A 19,031-nucleotide genomic window follows, 5' to 3' on the forward strand; every position below is an offset into this window, starting at 1 on the left:
CCCAGGTGAGTTAGGCCCTGCCCCTACCTCCTCCATCTCCTCCCTTGTGAGTCACCAACAAAGGAAATAAAACAAAAGGTTTCGACGACATCGTCGGCAGGTAAAATCCTCACTTTTATCATGCTGACACATGATGTGGATGATGATTGCAGTTGTGCATGACTTGCTTCATCTGCATGTTGTGTATGTATGTGTTTGAGTCGGCCTGCTGGTAAACAAAGCAAGGCGAGGTAGAAGTTGCTAATTATCAGAATGAATGTTTCTAATGGCAGTTTTATAATGATATGACTATTATTCTTGTTGGTTTGCACAGAGTCCAAGTTTGAATACGGGCTCAGGCCTTCCTGGGTGGGCTTTTGGTGATCTCCGCTGCTTGGCTTTTCTTTCACTTTGTGGTCTGAATGAGAATGTTTTTCCATATGTGCCCTGTGATTGGAAAGTACAAGGTCTATCTTGCCCCTTTGCCGAAGTGAGCTGCGATGATGTTGCAGCTCACCCTTGACCCTATTAAGGAACTTTTGGAAGTGGGTGGATGGATGATTGGTAGGATTGTAGTGTATAAAGAACTTGACTGTAGCACACATGAAGAGTGGCGCTACGTTACTTAATGCAATAGAAGATCTTTGGCGAGGCATCAGAGACGCTAACAAGCAGGAACATGCACAAAAGATTATATTTAGAAAGTCAAACATTGCGTGATACTGGAGATGTCATTGCGTCAAGTTACAGAAAGGAGCATTAAGACAAATAAAGGAAAATTAATCTGAAACAAAATTGATATAATGAATTGTAAATGTCTATAAAATACATTTAATTCATGTAATGTTTGACCAAAAAAATTAAGATCATTTAGCTCTAATATTACAAAAGGTTTTTTTTCATTCTAAAATACGTACCATTAAACACATTACTTTTTTTTTTACAGTAATGGTGTTAAAAGTTTGAGGAGCACTGTAATAAAATATTTGGTTTTCTATTAAAAAAAAAAAATCATAAAACCAATTTGTTTTGATAATTGTGAAATGTTCAATTGAGTTTGTTATTGGGCATTTATTTCTTATTCACACATTGTGAAACTACTCACATTTGGGGAAATCAAGCCCCAAAAATAATTTCGAAATTTCGGAGCTCGTGAACGCCTCCGTCTGCGGCGGCAGATGCGTTGCGTTGCGGGGTGTGGTGTGGTGTGGTGTGGTGAAGTCAAGTGAAGACTTTGGGAAACTTGTGAGCGGGAGGCATTCACTTCACTTCACTTGTGTTCGTTCGTTCGTTCGCGTGTGTCTTTGGATGCCATTACTTCTTGAGGGAGAGAGAGAGGGAGGCAGGAACAGCAGCGAGGTGAGACAAATAACATATCAGCTGATCGGACATGTGAACGCTTATTGTCCAGCTGTGATCAAATGTGAGCGCTTTCATTTAAATCATGAAAAATGTCGACTTTTTTTTTCTATTGTGGCTCTCTCCAGAGCAGAGAGCTCTCACTTTCATAATTGGGGGGGAAATGTGTCTTTTCATAGTCAACTAGACAGGAAATGTGTATTTTCACAATTAAATTGTCATTATGAAGCACTTCCGGGTGTCCCAAAATTCTGTAAAGTACATTTTGAATTATTACAAAGTAGCTCAAGAGTTAACAAAACAAACAGCAACGTCACGTTTTAGTTGAATTTGTTGTCTCGAAAAACAAACGTTATTGGAGGCTAGATGTGATGGTCTTCCTCTGTGTTTGTGTGTAGTGTAACTGTGTTATACTGCCGTCTAGCGGCTAATGAGCAAACTTTTAAAACAATTCAAATTCTTTACATTTGAATGATGAGTACTGTCCATTTTTCTCAGTAGCGTGCATTCTTGACTGGCCTACTTTTACCATTTAAGTCATTTAAAAAGTCCAAATATGCTCATAAATAACTTCCATCATTTCACACACATGTGGAAGTTGTCTCGGTACCACGGTGATCTTCTGATCTTCAGTCTTCTGTTTTTTGTCATTGAGATGGAGCCGTGCGTGATGAAGCCCGAAGCAAAAAAGAAAACCAAGCCCGTGAGAAACACATCAATATTAATATATAACAACCATATTAAAAAAAAAACAAGACACTCCTGAGTGATATTTCTAATAATACAGTATTCTTTGTTGCCTTCACAGAGCAAACTGCCTCCCTGGCCTCCCGAGGTACTTCATCCGCCCGCCCAGTAACCGAATGTTCGCTGAGGTGTAAAAAAAACAACCGACTTTTTGTTTACAGCCTCGAAACGATGCAGAGAAGTCGGACAAGCCCATCCCTGTGGTGCCTCCGCGACCAAAGCACAGCGTGTGTACAAACTAATATTTTTCTGTCAAAAATGTTTCAAAATGTGCGTTGAGTCTTTTGTTTCTTTTTCAGTGGGCTTTTTCGAATTATTTTATCATTTATTTCAACGTTCAAGCCGTCACCTTAAAGGTTGATTGTTTGTTTGATAGCAGGTCAGCAAAAGAGGACACCTGGTTCTTGTAACAAGTGAGAAAACGCGGATTGTGCATGAATGGACTGTAATTCAATCTTTTTGTGTGTGTGTGCAGGAACTGAGCCAAACACAGTATCATTTGAAAAGATTAGCCGTGGATGGTGAGGTAAGATGATAGAAGGAATTTATATATGTTTATTCTCTGGGAAATCGATTCAAAATAACTTTTTTGACGTCTTAAATAAAAAAAAGTCTGTATTTTTTAAAGTGATTTAAACTGTGTCATTTTAGAAATTGGTGTTGAAAACACAATATTTCAAAACATTTAGCATTACACAAAAAAACAAGTCGTTTCATGATTATTGATGTGATTTTCAGGGCCAGAGAAACGTGACACAAAGGGAGACCAAGGAGAACAAAACAGAAACTCCTGTGCCCCCACCTAGACAAGCAAAGCAGGTGAAGTACAGAACTGTCCGAAAAAACCAAAAGTGAATTTAAAATCTGAATTTAGGAGGTTTTTTTGCACTCAGGAGAGGAACCGGACAACAAGACACAGTCAAGGCAACAGTGACGACAAGCAAGTACGCTTCTCGTGACGCCATCTCGCTGTTTGCCCGTAACACGAACACTTGATCCCCTTCTTTCTTCAGATTTCTGCCAAAAGCGTCCAGTCAGATGCGGCCTCTGACATCAAGAAGGTTTGTCACTCCCCGGTTAAATTACATTTTGATTGATTGATTGATTGATTGATTGACTGATTGATTGATTTGAAAGCTCATTCATTTTCCTCAAATGCAGACAGCCAAGTTGCGAAAAAGCCTGAAAGACAAAAAAGCGTCATTCATTGTAAGCAATGTGGGTGCTAATGCTAACAATGCTTCTAATACGTACTAAAAGGGGATGGGCAACTGAAATGAATTTGAGGATTTGTCAAATCAAGATCTCACGCCACTTGCTATACTAACACTACGCATAACTTGTGTAAGAAGCGGAGACAAAGGATGGACAGAGGCAAGGTTGGATGGCTTCTCTGGCCAAACGGGTTTATAAGAGCGTGCTCACGTGTTCAACACACACCGACAGAACCAGTTTTTGTGACTCACACTCATGTGTTTGCTTCAGAGTCATTTGACTGACGACCAGGACAGAGGTGACGACACTCCGGACAAACACGCCGCATCCGCCAAACCGGTATTTAGCACTGTCCGTCCTTGTGCGCGCGCGCGCGTGCGTGCGTGCATGTGTACTTGCACGTGTTTGTGTGTAGGTACTATCTATTTTTCAGAATTACCTTCATTCTTATTGTAAATAATCAAATGTGTACGTGTTGTTACGAGCGTGTGAAACGTGACGGCATGTGAATTTTTGGCTCGGCAGGGCGTCCTGAGGGGCATGATGAAGCACCTCAAGTCCACACCCAAAGTACGAGATGCGATGACGGTCGTCATCATAATCAGAATGTGCGCAGATGTTGACATTTGTCTCCCTTGAAGGTTGGCGGCAGTGGCGAGGCACTTCTCGATCCCAACAAGGAGGAAGCGTCTCAGGAAAAAGAACGGACGGCCGGTGACAAAGTCAAACAGGACAAAAGTGCAGAATCCAAACAAGTAAGACATGAGGATGATGATGAAATCCGCTTCTCATCATTGTCAAACAAGACATATTCTTTCTATTTTCTTCCATAAAGTTTTCCCATTTTTACCAGGATTCACTGGTTTTATCTTTTATTTGGTCAATGATTACTTCCAATTCATTCTTATATTAATAATACATATATTTTTCATTCAATTATTTTGTAATCAATTCATATTTTTATCAAAAGTCTTGAAATCTGTTTACATTATTTCAAAAAATGGTGTTAGATTATGATTCATTTATTTTTAACAGTAGCGCTTAACATAACAGCGACATGTACGTATTTTATTTTTCAGGACTTTGGGGGTCGACTGGCTGGAATGTTCCGGAAACCTCCTTTGGTGACGGTAACTCCTGTCGGTCGTCTCATTCTTGTTTTTTTGATCATCGTCATCCCTTCCATTTTATTTCAATTTTTTTGCTGAAGTAGGTCGGGAAAAGGGACGACGATTCAGAGGAGAGTGAAGAAGACGAGAAACAATCTTACGCTGGAATTTTCAACGGGGTGTTCAAGAAGAAACCGCCAGAAGCAGTTCAGATGGATGAGGTCAAACTTCTTCCCAATAACGACCGAGTTCTTTGTGATCCAAGCCGGCGACTGGCACCAACAACTAGCGATTGTGTTCAACTGGAAAGGTAGCAAAATGTGGAAAACGTGAAGCGCTGTTAATGCTTTTTTTTTTTTTTCTTCCTTCAGGAGGAGCAGCCTGGTCTCCGTGACGACCTCTCAGACAGCAGCGACAATCTGTCCCAGAAGGCCTCCGAGGTAAGGTGCTCTTCTCTCCATCATTGAAGATGTCACCAACGAGCGTGTCAAATTACGTTGCAGGAAAAAGGAGGATTTTTCAGCGCAATCCTCCGAAAGACTCCCAAAGAGGTGGCACCCAAGCAGGTCAAAATATTCTCTGTACATGACATGAGTTTGCTTGCTTAGGGTTCATTCCAATGGAGTCAATTGTATTTTTGCTCATAGGATTCGAAAGAGCCCCGCGATGATCTCTCGGGCAGCACAGACAGTCTGACAGACAATAAGGTGATTCTTTTTTTTTTTTTTTTTCTCCCCCGTTTTTATAACATAATACAAATTCTCTTATATAATATGAAGGTTTATTCATGTATAGGGGATGCTAACAAATGTCTTTCAGGAAAAAGGCGGACTATTTGGTGGATTCTTTAAGAAGGCTACCAAAGCGGCTCAGCCTGACCAGGTAAACAATTCAATGACATTTTTGAGTATTTATATGCAATCTTTTCAGAGTGAAAAATTGGACCTTATTCTGGTTTTACCATTTTAGCTATTATTATTATTATTGACTGTACTCAATTTAAGAAGTAGTATTGAACTTTTGATTGTGTTTCTGTGTCACTGACCGAGGCTCCGTTCTTGTCACTTGCAGGGTGAGAGCGTGGATAAAAAGTTGTCAGCCAGCAACGAGGATTTATCTGAGGACAAAGCGGTACGCAATGCAACATTTCAGATTTCCATATCGTGCGGCCATTGTCAAGACGGTGTGTTTTGTTTGGGGGGGGTCGCAGGGTCAGGACAAAGATCGAGGGCTCTTTGGCGTCTTCCAAAAGAAGACCCCCAAAGGAGAGAGAGACGCCTCACCGGTGAGTGTTTTTGAACAAATTCTATTTTCAAACTTGCAGTTTTCAATTGCATGTCCTGATTTCAGGACGGTGAGGAGGACAATGAAAAGGAGGACAAGGGACAGGTGACCACAACGGCAGTGGATGGGGACAACGTGGGCGAGAAGAGCGCTGCCAAGGTAAGAAATTTTGAACAATTAGTATCCATGTTGTGCTTCATTTAAATGCCAGTTTGTTTGATTTTGTGTCGTTGTGTATAAAGATTTGATTATGTTTATTCATTTTCTTCCAGGATAAAAACCTTTTCAGCAACATGTTCAAAAAGCCTCAGAAGCCTGCAGAGGACGATGAGGTGCCTCCCGCTCCATCCCCAAAATTCTTGTACGTAACCCTTTGATAAAAAAAAAAAAATACGATTTGAACTATCTCAGGAAGCGGAGGTCAAGAGTGAAGCGACGCCGACCGGAAGCACTGAGAACTTGACCGAGAAGATCCGCAAGGTTTCAAAAAGTCTACATGTTATTTTTGATCTCTCATTGTTTGACCAACAACAACAAAACATGTCTTTAGGGAAAAAAAGGAGGAGGCCTGGCGGGCATCTTCAAAAGATCCTATAGCAACGACAACCTGCTGGATGAGGTTACTGACACAAAGGGTCTGGGTTGTTTTTTGTTTTTTTTTCCTCCTCTTACAAACACGCACTTGTCATTCCAGGACAAGGAGAAGTCATCAAGTAATGACAATTTATCCGAAAACACCAATGTCAAGGTAATATCTTCATTTTATTTACACAGAGCAGTTATGTTTTACTTTACAAACATATTTGTAAGTTTTTGACCCTCACATTTTTGTTTCATTTACTTATTGAAAGGTTTTTCAAGATTGATGTTGAATGTGTTTATTACTGGACATATATTTTTTTGCATCTACAAGGGTTGTATTCATTTAAAAGTAAATGTCCTTCTTTTAACCTTCGCCTCTTGGTTTTTAGTTTAACATTTTAAATAACATCAAATCACATTAAGTTAAACTGTTGAATTTTCCATCATTTTTTCAAGTGTTTAATGATCACATTTTTTAATTGTAAGTAGACATTTACCACACACAGGCTATTTCTGGAATGGTTGAATGTTTACATTTTATTATTTGTATTTATCAACAATTTATATTTCCATTTTTATTCCAAATAAGCATTTTTTGTCTTTTTGTTGTTGTTGTTATTTTCCAGGAAAAAAGTATTTTCAGTGGTATGTTCAAGAAAGCTCCAAAAGCAGCTGACGAGGTGACAACACGACAGATGATGATTATTTCTATTCATTTTTGCTATTTTTATATATTGTGGCTATTATTTTTGCTACGCAGGAGTCAAACGGTGATGACGAGAAGAAGCTCTTATCCGACAGCAATGAAAACTTGACAGAAGAAACTGGACCAAAGGTACAATGTTGACGGATGTGTTTTTTCCTACCTGACCTGACCCAACACTTGATTTGCAGGAAAAGACGGGAGCTTTGGCAGGAATGTTCAGAAAGTCACCCAAACCGGCGCCACGCTCCATCGCTATCAAGGTAACGTCGTCGGATGATCTAAACTTTTTATTTGTTTATTTACCAGAAAATAACAAAAATCATCTTCTGCTTCCAGGATCCTCTCAGTGATGACAATCTGGAAGAAAGTGCCAAGGTGAGATGAAATAATAAATAAATGTGATGTTTTAAATATATATATATATTTTGTCTTAAAGTTCTTGTGTTTATTCATTTTGGTCTCCCTCCCCCCACAAGGATGACTTGTCAGGAGACGAACTATCAGGCACTACTGTCAATCTCGAAGCTCCAACCGCTAAGGTGAATATTCAATACACTGTATGCCTTGACGTGTGTGTGTACATTATATACGACGACTGTGTGTTTATGTCGAGCAGGAGAAAAAAGGAGGCTTTGCCGGCATATTCAAGAGAACGCCCAAATCCGCCGACAAACAGGTTAGGCTGTTTTTGAAGTCACATGGGGTTAACGAGCACTAATACGCTGTTCTTGCTAGCAGGACAATGAAGACAACAAGGAGGACGCGGCGCCACCCTCGGGTGGCGGGCTGAGACGAAGGAAGACCATCAAAAAGAAACGACGAGTGAGCCTTTTCTTTGGTCAAATAGCAAAGCACAAAATGTCTTCTCTCGCTTGAGCGTCATTTCACTGCGGTCCATCCTCCAGGTTGTATCTTTCAGAGTCAAGAAGACTCTTCCCAGGATGCCAAAACTCAACACATCATCGCAGGTAACACCAAATGTAATAGCAATGTCTAACACCCACAAAAAAAGTCTCCATTGTGGGATGATGGATTTGCCGTACATCCCAAAGTGATGGACTTTTCTTCTTCCTTGTCTTGCGGCCCAGGAAAAGATACCCATCATTGAGGAGAGCATGGAGATGGAGGAGATGATCCCAGCACAGGTTAGTTGCTTCTTTCCTCCTCCTCAATGCTACGAACCGAGATCTTGGGTAAGCTGTGTGAAGCTAATAAACGTAGTGTACGTAAATCATTCAGCAGAGCACGGTGGAGGTCCAGCCAGTGGAAATGGCAGCATACCCAACCGAAGGAAACCCTCTGGACTCTGAGGAGGTGTGTTTGACCGCCGTCAGTGTTCCCCATCATCATCATCACATGAGGTCAAAGTTGAGTGTCACGTTGTTGCTTTTTTTTCTTGCAGGAGAACGACGGCCTGATGGACTGGTGGAAAACTGTTGAAGGCAAGTGCGACGTCCGACACGTTTGATCCGCAAGCGTGCTTGGTCTTGACTCCCTGTCTCTGCAGGTTGGGCCGAGTGGAACAATTTCCAAGAAGATGAGGAGGAAATGTATGCACACGCTTTGGTTTTAGGCTTCACAACATTGCTTTACATACGTCCGTCCGTGTTTGCAGGGCAATGGAGGAGGCGGCCGACCGTGTCTACATGGCGGCGCGACTCTTTGTGCGCCTTTTCAATCAGCGGGGGGCATCCTTGCAACACTGCATCCTGGAGCTGCTGGCCCTGGCCGACGCCGCCGACTACTTCCACAAAAAGACCATATCGGCGGCCGTCGGCGGAGGCGTGGCCAGCGTGGCCGGCAGCCTGACCACCATCACGGGGCTCATCCTGGCGCCCTTCACCTTTGGCGCCTCCATCATTGTCACGGCGGTAGGCATCGGCGTGGCCACGGCGGGCAGCATCACCTCGGCCACGGCCAACATTACGGACGCCGTCCACTCCAACATGGACCGCAAGAAGGTGGAGAAGATGATCCAGGACTACCAGGAGCAGATTAAAGACATTCGCGAGTGTATGGAATTTGTGCAGGAGGGCATCGATACTCTGCAGGAGTGGGACTTTGAGAAGTACACGCAGAGTACCGCTAAAAAGGCCTTGAACCACAACATCAAACATGTGGTGAAGGAAGGCGGCCGGGCCGGCAAGGCCCTCATGATAAACACCGACAAGCTCATTAGCACCGTTCAGGTGCTGGGTGCGGGGGCCGGAGCAGCCAAGGCCGCCCAAGCCATCAGCGTCACCACGGGGGTCATGTCGGCACTCTTCCTGGCCCTTGACGTCTTCTTCCTCGCCAAGGACTCCCATGAGCTGCGCAAAGGTGCCAAGACCAAGTTCGCATCCAAGATCAGGGACGTGTGCAAGGAGCTACAGGACGGCCTCCTGGAGCTCAACAAGGTCAAGACGCAGCTGCAGAAGACCATGGACGGCATCGAGGTGGAGCAGTACGAGGAGATCCAGGAGGTGGAGGAGGAGGTGGACGACGACGACTTGGAGTCGGATCCAAAGAAGCTGGCGGAACTGGAGCAAGAGCTGGACCTCATGGAGGAAAAACTTGACAAAAAGATCGAAGAGGGCAAAATCATGGCGAAGGAAAGTGACTCCAAGGAAGAAATGAAAAAGAAGGACAAAGTTGACAAGGAGACGGAGAACCGAGCGGCAGCTCGGAAGGACAAGCAGGAGAAAGAAGCGGCGTCGCTTAAAAAAGGAGAGGAGAAGGCCAAAATGAAGGACAGCAAAAAGACAGAATGGGACCCAGTTGAGGGGAAAGGCGTGCCGGGAAGAACAGACACAAAGGGCGGAGAAGACGAGGGGAAAGAATCGCTGGGCAAAATGGAGGGCTCCAAAAGGAAGCCACTGCAACACGAGCAAAGTCACAGCGGGATGACTCCAGAAGGAAGAGTGGATATCGCCGAGCGGGCCAGTCAGGAGAGAGGAAGCAGTGGACACAGCAAAATGACTGATGGCATTCGAGCAAAGGATTGGAGGACAGAAACGACAGCAAGTCGCGATGGACGGGACACTCGCAGTAGAAGCAATGAACGGAGGGCCTCGCACCGGACTCAAGAATCCAGCCGGAGGGACCACACGGACGAGAGCCAGAGGAGGGCGCAGGAAGACAAAAAACAAATGAGCCCAATAGAGAGCGCCCGCAAGAAGTTCCAGACAGGCCACGAAGAGCATGGAGCTAGTAGCTCAGAGAGTCACAGAAGAGGAAGTGACAAGACAAGGACTGACCGGGAGAGGAGAGGAAGTGATCACAGGAGGAGAGGAAGTGACAGAGAGCAGAAACACAGTCATCGAGGTTCTCAACATCCCAGTGTCCTGCCCGATGATGGCTATTTAGATATTTGAGTGCAAAATTTCTCACATGACCTTAAAGCATAGCCCTACGCAAGACTTTGCTGTTTTAGTTGTAGTCCAAGTCCACCTCTCTTTTCGAGTACTGTGATAAACTCGCCCTGAATAATTCTGTATATTACAACAAATGTCTGAAGCTATGCATACTCTTGTCCAGGTCATTTAGGTCTGTTGTTTAAGCAAGATCTACTGTAGGTATTTGTGGTCATGAAGAACAAGAAGTCCTGACTGAATTTAGAGCCGGACCTTGATGTTTTGCTCATCGTTTTAAAGACAAAGTTCAATGCTAGACTGGACCAAGTCGTCAACCTTTGTGATCAAGTTTAGATTTTTCACATAGGTCCAGGTTTAAAGCACGGTCTTGGTCTTTTGGTCCTCATATTCTTGCCAGTGGTTTGAGGAGACAAACCAAGTTTTTGGGCTCTAAAACCATAGCAAGAAGTGCTTTAGTTGAGGTGAGGTCTTTTAGCCAATGTTGTCAACAGAATTTGTTTTCATGTTTTTGGGGTAGTTACACTATTACAATATATTATTTTAACAGAGCAAATTTTCATAATTGAATGTATAGTTCACTGGTGTTGGTTTTTTTACTGAACAAATAAATTATTTTATGTGCCTAAATTGACACTGACTTCTTTTTAACGTGTAGAGGTTTTTAAAAAAAACAACCTTGCTCTTGTGTTTTAAATTATATTTAATGTGTAGATGAGCTTTCTAAACTATTGTAACATTTTTTCTCTTGTATGTTTTTGAAGAGGGTAAATTCATTAAATAATACCTTTCAATGCAACGCTGTCTGTTACTCGTGAATCTTCGCGAACCAACCTGAAAATGGCGGTGTACCTAATAGAGTGTCCGAATGACAGCCAATCAGAAAGTGGGGGTGAGGGCGGGTGTGGCACTTTTCACTTTTATTTAAACTTTGGCCGTGATTTTTCCCTAATGAAGTGGCCTGTTATTAGGTACACCTGAAAATGGCGGAGTACCTAATAGAGTGTCCGAGTGACGTCACAGATCAACCAGCCAATCAAAAAGTGGGGGTGAGGGCGGGTGTGGCACTTTTCAATTTCACTTAAACTTTTTCCCTAATGAAGTGATTAGGTACACCTGTGTCCGTGTGACGTCACAGATCAACCAGCCAATCAGAAAGTGGGGGGTTGTTTGGGTGTGGCACTTTTCACTTTCATTTAAATTTTGACTATGATTTTTCCCTAATGAAGTGGCCTGTGATTAGGTACACCTGAAAATGGCGGTGTACCTAATGGAGTGTCCGAATGATGTCACAGATGAAACAGCCAATCAGAAAGTGGGGGTGAGGGCGGGTGTGGCACTTTTCACTTTCACTTAAACTTTTTCCCTAATGAAGTGATTAGGTACACCTGTGTCCGTGTGACGTCACAGATCAACCAGCCAATCAGAAAGTGGGGGGTTGTTTGGGTGTGGCACTTTTCACTTTCATTTAAATTTTGACCATGATTTTTCCCTAATGAAGTGGCCTGTGATTAGGTACACCTAAAAATGGCGGTGTACCTAATGGAGTGTCCAAGTGACGTCACAGATCAAACAGCCAATCAAAAAGTAGGGGTGAGGGCGGGTGTGGCACTTTTCAATTTCACTTAAACTTTTTCCCTAATGAAGTGATTAGGTACACCTGTGTCCGTGTGACGTCACAGATCAACCAGCCAATCAGAAAGTGGGGGGTTGTTTGGGTGTGGCACTTTTCACTTTCATTTAAATTTTGACCATGATTTTTCCCTAATGAAGTGGCCTGTGATTAGGTACACCTGAAAATGGCGGTGTACCTAATGGAGTGTCCGAATGACGTCACAGATGAAACAGCCAATCAGAAAGTGGGGGTGAGGGCGGGTGTGGCACTTTTCACTTTCACTTAAACTTTTTCCCTAATGAAGTGATTAGGTACACCTGTGTCCGTGTGACGTCACAGATCAACCAGCCAATCAGAAAGTGGGGGGTTGTTTGGGTGTGGCACTTTTCACTTTCATTTAAATTTTGACTATGATTTTTCCCTAATGAAGTGGCCTGTGATTAGGTACACCTGAAAATGGCGGTGTACCTAATGGAGTGTCCGAATGACGTCACAGATGAAACAGCCAATCAGAAAGTGGGGGTGAGGGCGGGTGTGGCACTTTTCACTTTCACTTAAACTTTTTCCCTAATGAAGTGATTAGGTACACCTGTGTCCGTGTGAAAGTGAAAGTGAAAAGTGCCACACCCGCCCTCACCCCCACTTTCTGATTGGCTGGTTCATCTGTGACGTCACTCGGACACTCTATTAGGTACGCCGCCATTTTCAGGTGTACCTAATCACAGGCCACTTCATTAGGGAAAAATCACGGCCAAAGCTTAAATAAAAGTGAAAAGTGCCACACCCGCCCTCACCCCCACTTTCTGATTGGCTGGTTCATCTGTGACGTCACACGGACACAGGTGTACCTAATCACTTCATTAGGGAAAAAGTTTAAGTGAAAGTGAAAAGTGCCACACCCGCCCTCACCCCCACTTTCTGATTGGCTGGTTCATCTGTGACGTCACTCGGACACTCTATTAGGTACGCCGCCATTTTCAGGTGTACCTAATCACAGGCCACTTCATTAGGGAAAAATCATGGTCAAGTGCCACACCCACCCTCAACCCCACTTTCTGATTGGCTGTTTGATCCGTGACGTCACTCACACTCCATTAGGTACACCGCCATTTTCAGGTTCGTTCTTGAAGATTGAGTGACAGACAGCATTGCTGCTATGCCATTGCCAGCCAACACACGTTATGCCTGCCGACATTGATGTTTTAATTTTGTATTTTTGTTGGCTTGTAAGTGATGGTGTTATTATACCGAATGTTTGAATAAAAGGTTGAAAAAAAAACGTTATGCCGAAGTTTGTTATTTCTGGGGACACCAACTTATATATCAACGTAAAAAATACATATTGTCATATTAAGCAGTTAACCAAATGTCTAATTTTTATGTTTTGATTTGCAAATATAAAAACAAGGAAAAGAACACACCAGACAAGTTATAACACAAAGGTTTATTACAATAATATTATAAGTACATTTTAAACCAGCAATCTAATGTGAAACTGCAGTCGGATAACAATATTTAAGCATGCATACACGTTATTTAAAAACTACTCTAAGTAAATCGTGAATCTCCATTCTGGCTTCCATAGTTCACGCCAGGAGACGCAACATGTTCACTGACTGATCCGTTGATGCACGCACGAGAAGGAAGGCAGTTCACTCATTGACTCGTTCACGACTCTGGGAAGTTACGTCACTTTCTTCTTCGTTGTGTTTTACAGCGAGGTGGCACTAGCTTCAATGCGCATTACTGACATCTACTGGTTGAAGTCATATGAACTGGAAAAAAAAAAACCGGAATCACTTTAGGAAGTGATCCGTTCTTTTGAACGAATCGTTCACTCACGAGCCGAGCCCAACCCAACTCCATCCATCCATCCATCCATCCATCCATCCATCCATCCATCCATCCATCCATCCATCCATCCATCCATCCATCCATCCAGACAGGGCTTGGACAGCTGGATTTGAAGCAGCATGGCTCATATTTCAAGAAGACCACCCTGCCCATTCCATCCACCCACTCCAATGGGTGAGCCACAGTCACTACACGCAAGTCCGGTACATTTAATCAGTGTTGGTAAAGTTCAGTTCAAATATTTTAACTTGTTCATTCATAGTCGCGTCATCCCCCCCACCCCTAAACAAAAAGTAAAAATGTCACTGAGAGTTGTTCCCCTCTGACATTTTATCAGGTCATTTGGAATGAATGACACACATGCCTTAAGAAGATCCCAATAGTTGTGGTTGCCATTGTTGCTGACACAAGCCCTAGTTGGCGTTGTCGCTCACACTCTTTTCTCGCCTGATGATGGCTTTGGCAACGGCCTCGTCAAAGCACATGCTGAGAGGGCTGTTCCGCGAAGCGTCCCTGGCGCAGGTGGCCCCCGCATCGTCCGGCGCGTCGCCATCTCCCCTCTGTCGCAGGCTCCGGGTTGCTAATTTGCAGTGTTGGGGTTTGGGCGGCACCACGGGCACCGCTTTCACTTGGTAAACTTTGGGCATTTTGGAAATGACCAGCTTCCTTCCTACTCCTCGCTCCTCTAACCTCACACCTTGTGTGGGCGTGAGCTCTTTCAGACTTGGGGTCACCGTGGCTTCCTCCCGAATGGATTTGTCTATTTCTGAAACAGCTCCTTTGTGTCGTTGCTCATCAAAGCTCACGCCTCTGGACTGCAGAAGCACGGAGTCGTCTGTAAAATGTGATGGTGTCGCTTCTTCACAAATGCATTTGTCTTTGGGTGGCGACTTTTCCAGAGCGGCTTTACATTTGTCTTTTTCTTGGTTTTCAATCATCATCCCGTCATTCTCTGCCAGGGATTTATCTCTTAGACTTGGCGTGACTGTCACTATCTCCAGGATGGCTTTGTCTTCATTGGGTAGCAACAATTCCATCACTTTTTCACACCTCTCTGGAGCTCCCTCGTCAAAATTCCCGTCAGCCCTGTCCCCTTTCCCTCCGATTGATTTGTCTTCTTGTTGGTCACATCTGGCTGGTACATTGACCTCTGGGGGGTTCTTTCCCGCAGTTGTTTCCAGCTCGTCGGTCTCTGGGCTCTCTCTGACCTCCGCCGTCTTTCCTTCTTCATTCTCAATCAGTTGGCACACGACCTCCTCCAGCTCGTCCCAGACCTCTGCGTGGGTCTCGTGTGTAGCCGAGACATCCTCCCGCGTCCCTTCCAAATTTGGTACCTCTGTTGACATGGTTTCAGGATTCACATCCTCAGTCCTTTGACTTTCATCTCCATCACCCTGAAGCTCCTCTGTAGCTTCCTGCGAAACGTCTAGGAACTCCTCCACTGGGGAAGTTTCTTTCTTAGTTTTACACTCAAAGGTAGAGAGGTAATGGGCTTCTCCTTCATCTTCTCGTCTTACATTGTCGACATCTACATCATCATCATTGGCCTCAACGACTGAACTGTGCTCTTCCCTTTGTGGTATCATCTCTTCTAATCCGCCGTCCACGTCATCCTGGTTCTGATTGTCCTCGTTTGCCTCACGTGATCGGTCTACTGGAGCACTATCATCCTCTGGTTCGAGGTCACACATGTGGCTTAGGAAGAAGTCCGCGGGGAGGCTCTTAACAAACAAGCTGCCGTCTTCGTCACTGCTGTAGTAGTCGGCCGTGTCCTCATCTCCCGTGTCGTCACAGCAACGTTCTCCAGGTTCATACGCAGGCGAGGTCATGTGAGGCAAGCTGAGGGACTTTGCGTTGCGCTCGTTGACGCTGCGCGGCCGCTGGAGCTCCGGTCGGCTTTGAAGGTTTGTCTCGGAGCTCGCGCTTAGCCTGGCGTCAGCGCGATGACATGGGTCCTCCGCGAGTTCATACTCGTCGTCAGAGTGTCCGGGAGGTTCCACGGAGAAGACGTTGACTTGGGAAGCGCAGTCCGGCAGGAAGTGGAGAGGAATCTGTAAAGAGCGGGACATTTGACATTTTGTAAGATACACACACCCTGGACTGGTCACCGGCCAGTCATAGTTCAGCTAACAAGTCTCGAGACTAAGGCGAGGCTACATTTTTAAGAGTCAGCCAAGTTTCAAAATGCCTGTGAACTAGGAAATACAGTAGTGAAATGTTTTTTGATCTGAGGCTTAAGCAAGATAAAACACTCCAGTGAACCTTTTCAAAAAGTCATTGTGCTTCCTTGTGTAAAAAAAATAAACATTGAAATGCACTCATTTACAGTAAGACAACAACAACAACAACAACTACCTGATCGGAGTCGCTGCAGTCCATGTGATCCAGGAATTCAAAGTTGTCTTGAACATAGCCCGACAGCTCTTGGTCATCCTCGCTTGAAGAGTCCAAAAGATTGGCTGATTGCACTCCTTGCATTTCTGCAATTGAGAAAATGAAACAAACATTAGAGGCCAGCGTGGCGTGCCGATATCGTATTTGGACATTACCTTCGGAGACATCCTGTTGACAAACATCCTCATCTGCTTTGTAACTGCTACGCTTGCTTTCTTTTGCTGCTGGCTCCGGGCTACAGTCTTTCCCAAGTGCTGCTTCTTCTTCTTCTTCTTCTTCTTTCTTGTTCTTTGTATCTTCATCCAGGATGATTTCCTTCCTGTGTGTCACCTCTTTGCTCTCTCCTTTGGCTTCGACTGTCATTTCCATTTTCCCACTGTCCTGACCTCCGTCCTTAGCCTTGCCACGATGGACCACACGGCCAGTCCCACCTCCCTGTAGAAGGCCCAAAGCCAAGTTGGAAGTGATGTGCAGCGGCACCGTGACCACGGTGGGCCCAGTGATGTGCATGGCCGCTCTCCGACCGGCCTTGGCCGAGAGTCCCGGCGATCTGGATTGGACAGAGTCGCCTTCCGCGCCACCCGAGCCTTCGGGGTGGAGGGTCGTGTAGGTGCCCTGAGTGCCCCCGCTCACGAGTCCCGTCCCCCTGCGGTAGGTCACGGCATATTCGCTTCCGCCGAACGGGCTCGGCGACGCCGCGTGTTCGAAGACGGACATTTTGGCCGAGCGAGATGTCTGCAGAGGACGTATAGAATCTGGAACAAAAAGAACAACAACACGCTTTGTGGTTAGTGAATCCCTCAACAAGATGATAGAAGAAATCAGGGCTCAGTGCCTCACTAAAGGACACTTGAACACGGCCACCGGGATGGAAGCCACAACCTAACGCTCTACCACTGAGCCCCTGTGGAGATCAAAGAGCAGTACCGTACCTTCATTTGAATATGTCGAAACGCTGAGGGAATCCATGCTTCGAGCTGGACGTAACAGCGGCTTGTCCTTCTCTAGACACGGAAAATACAGAATTATAGTGACGCTCCATTTGGACTAGACGCATTGATTTCGGACATCTTCTTTCCAAATACTTGGCACTTTGATTTAAAATTCAACACACACACACACAACCGAGCGCCTTGGCGCTACTCAATATACATTACCTTTGGCCGAGTGTTTGTGCCGTCTTCTCGGGTCGTGGAAGCGACTGCCGATATTGAAAATGGACATCCACTTCCTTCCTTTGAAGGAGCCCTTCCTCCTGAGGTACACAAGAACCCAAATGAGACCAATCCCAGAGATCTTTCCAATTGTGGAGCAATTGTCTTGGAGAAAATGCCTCACTTATCGGCGGTGCCTTCTATGATGGCGTGGTAAGGTCTCATCGGAATCGGACCGTCCCCTGGACTGACGTGTTCAAAGTTTGCCGGAGGCCGTGTCTCGAAGAGGGCTTCCTCCTGGCCGGTCATGGCCGTCGGGGAAGGAAGAGACTTTCTCCTGTTGTGCGCCATAACTGAAAGAAGCAAAGTGTTCCAAAATACGTGAGATGAGTCCTGCGCAGGCTTGAGTTAGTTGAGTGCTCGTGTTGTGTTTACTGGGCTCAGGAAACAGCTCAGGGACATGTGTCAGGATGAACTCCACTACAATGGACTGGACCCTGACCTCCATGAAGGCGGCGGTGCCATTGAAACCGGACACCTCGATGTCCTTGGACCTTAAAGAGCAGATGTGACAGATTATCGATTCAATCTCAAGTCTCATTGTAGGGAAGAAGACGTCGTGTGGCGTCCACACCGACCGGAGCAGATTGGGCGCCCAGACAATGGCCAAGTTCCTAGCGTGCATGTTGGTCTCTGACGAGTACGAGGCCATTTTGACGAGGTGGCGCATGAGAAATTCCAAAGTTCTGAAGGGAATAAGACATTCAGACACAGTCGGTATGAGTGGAAAGTTGAAAAGCAAACCTGTAATGCGGCGGCGGAAGTTGCTTCAAGACATCTCGGATTTTCACCAGCCGCTCGTCCTCCAGATGGATGGCCACGGCCTCCTGGAGCGAGTAGAAGGATGGAGACGTTTTCGGGTCAAATCTCATGCGGTCATCATTTGGATTTTGGAAATGATGGATCAGCTGCTACTCAACGGCAAACTTGTCGTAAAGTTGGTACGTGAGCAGTGGGTTGGGCAGCTCCCGGAAGTAGGCTTTGCACAGGGAGCTGACGCAGTGGATGTCTTGCAGGTACACTTCCTTGCTGAGGTCCGGGTTCCCGTCGCTCTCAAACTCGCTCCTGGCAAAAAGGGTCACACGTGTGCCGTAGGCTGCACGCGCGCACGGCAGGGCGAAAACAACTCACCTGAGCTTCTGGATGTTGGAGGAAACACCAGACAACCTGTAGATTCCATCCACTACGCCGTGTTCCTCCACAAACTGGCAGCAGCATCTCAACACTTGAGGGACTGCAGAGGAAAAACTTTGTGAGAATTCTCAATTGAGTGGGGTTTTTTTTTTTTTGGGTCCAGGACCCCCCCCCCCCCCCCCCCCCAACTTACCGTCCTGACCGGTGGCAGTCAGGTGCTCCAGAAGATCACAAGCAAATACTTTGTCTTTGTTGGCCCCTTTTCTCCGGACTCTCCTCATGGCTCCTTGATGGTTGTCTTCCCACCTACCGCCAGTCCAGCCCAGTTTTGGACTGGATGCGACAGGACTTTGGAGCAAATTGAAGCCTCGCCCTCAGTGCGGGGACATGGTGCTTTTCATCGTCTTGACTCTATCAAAGTACAAATAAGGCACATCTTATCATCACAGCAGGAAATTTGGAATGGAATTCTTTTCTATTCACATGAAC

The 19,031-nt window shown here is 45.2% G+C and overlaps 2 protein-coding genes across 10 annotated transcripts; one reads left to right on the forward strand and one right to left on the reverse strand.

Moving 5' to 3' along the window:
• Window positions 1-25: 25 nt before the first annotated feature.
• LOC147045754 (uncharacterized) lies at window positions 26-10,965 on the forward strand. 8 transcript variants are annotated; one of them, XM_085930209.1, is made up of 38 exons: window positions 1,151-1,338; window positions 1,937-2,041; window positions 2,147-2,173; window positions 2,247-2,312; window positions 2,561-2,611; window positions 2,824-2,904; window positions 2,979-3,029; window positions 3,099-3,146; window positions 3,247-3,294; window positions 3,571-3,639; window positions 3,826-3,870; window positions 3,942-4,055; window positions 4,380-4,430; window positions 4,514-4,630; window positions 4,781-4,849; window positions 4,913-4,975; window positions 5,057-5,116; window positions 5,229-5,291; window positions 5,481-5,540; window positions 5,620-5,694; window positions 5,760-5,852; window positions 5,966-6,025; window positions 6,105-6,173; window positions 6,244-6,312; window positions 6,388-6,441; window positions 6,902-6,955; window positions 7,036-7,110; window positions 7,170-7,241; window positions 7,318-7,356; window positions 7,458-7,520; window positions 7,598-7,657; window positions 7,717-7,803; window positions 7,887-7,949; window positions 8,070-8,126; window positions 8,221-8,295; window positions 8,384-8,423; window positions 8,489-8,531; window positions 8,597-10,965. In XM_085930209.1, the coding sequence occupies exons 1-38, from the start codon at window positions 1,288-1,290 to the stop codon at window positions 10,332-10,334; spliced, it is 4,125 nt and encodes a 1,374-aa protein (XP_085786335.1). In that variant the 5' UTR covers window positions 1,151-1,287; the 3' UTR covers window positions 10,335-10,965. The 8 variants fall into 8 exon arrangements, with proteins under 8 accessions (XP_085786336.1, XP_085786330.1, XP_085786332.1 ...); XM_085930211.1 differs by having other exon boundaries at window positions 1,994-2,041; window positions 7,720-7,803; XM_085930210.1 differs by lacking the exon at window positions 1,151-1,338 and adding an exon at window positions 26-100 and having other exon boundaries at window positions 1,994-2,041; window positions 6,244-6,441.
• Window positions 10,966-13,396: 2,431 nt separating this feature from the next.
• Window positions 13,397-18,873, reverse strand: arhgap30 (Rho GTPase activating protein 30). 2 transcript variants are annotated; one of them, XM_085929419.1, is made up of 12 exons: window positions 18,736-18,873; window positions 18,540-18,642; window positions 18,329-18,473; window positions 18,153-18,235; window positions 17,987-18,094; window positions 17,784-17,902; window positions 17,533-17,701; window positions 17,352-17,449; window positions 17,127-17,198; window positions 16,350-16,949; window positions 16,156-16,280; window positions 13,397-15,851 (listed from the first exon to the last, which is right to left on the reverse strand). In XM_085929419.1, exons 1-12 carry the CDS (start codon window positions 18,821-18,823, stop codon window positions 14,214-14,216), a joined length of 3,348 nt encoding a protein of 1,115 aa, XP_085785545.1. In that variant the 5' UTR covers window positions 18,824-18,873; the 3' UTR covers window positions 13,397-14,213. The 2 variants fall into 2 exon arrangements, with proteins under 2 accessions (XP_085785545.1, XP_085785544.1); XM_085929418.1 differs by having other exon boundaries at window positions 17,784-18,094.
• Window positions 18,874-19,031: the final 158 nt, after the last annotated feature.

Source organism: Syngnathus leptorhynchus, chromosome 14, assembly GCF_054491065.1.
Source record: "Syngnathus leptorhynchus isolate UIUO chromosome 14, UIUO_Slep, whole genome shotgun sequence".
Lineage (NCBI taxonomy): Eukaryota > Metazoa > Chordata > Actinopteri > Syngnathiformes > Syngnathidae > Syngnathus > Syngnathus leptorhynchus.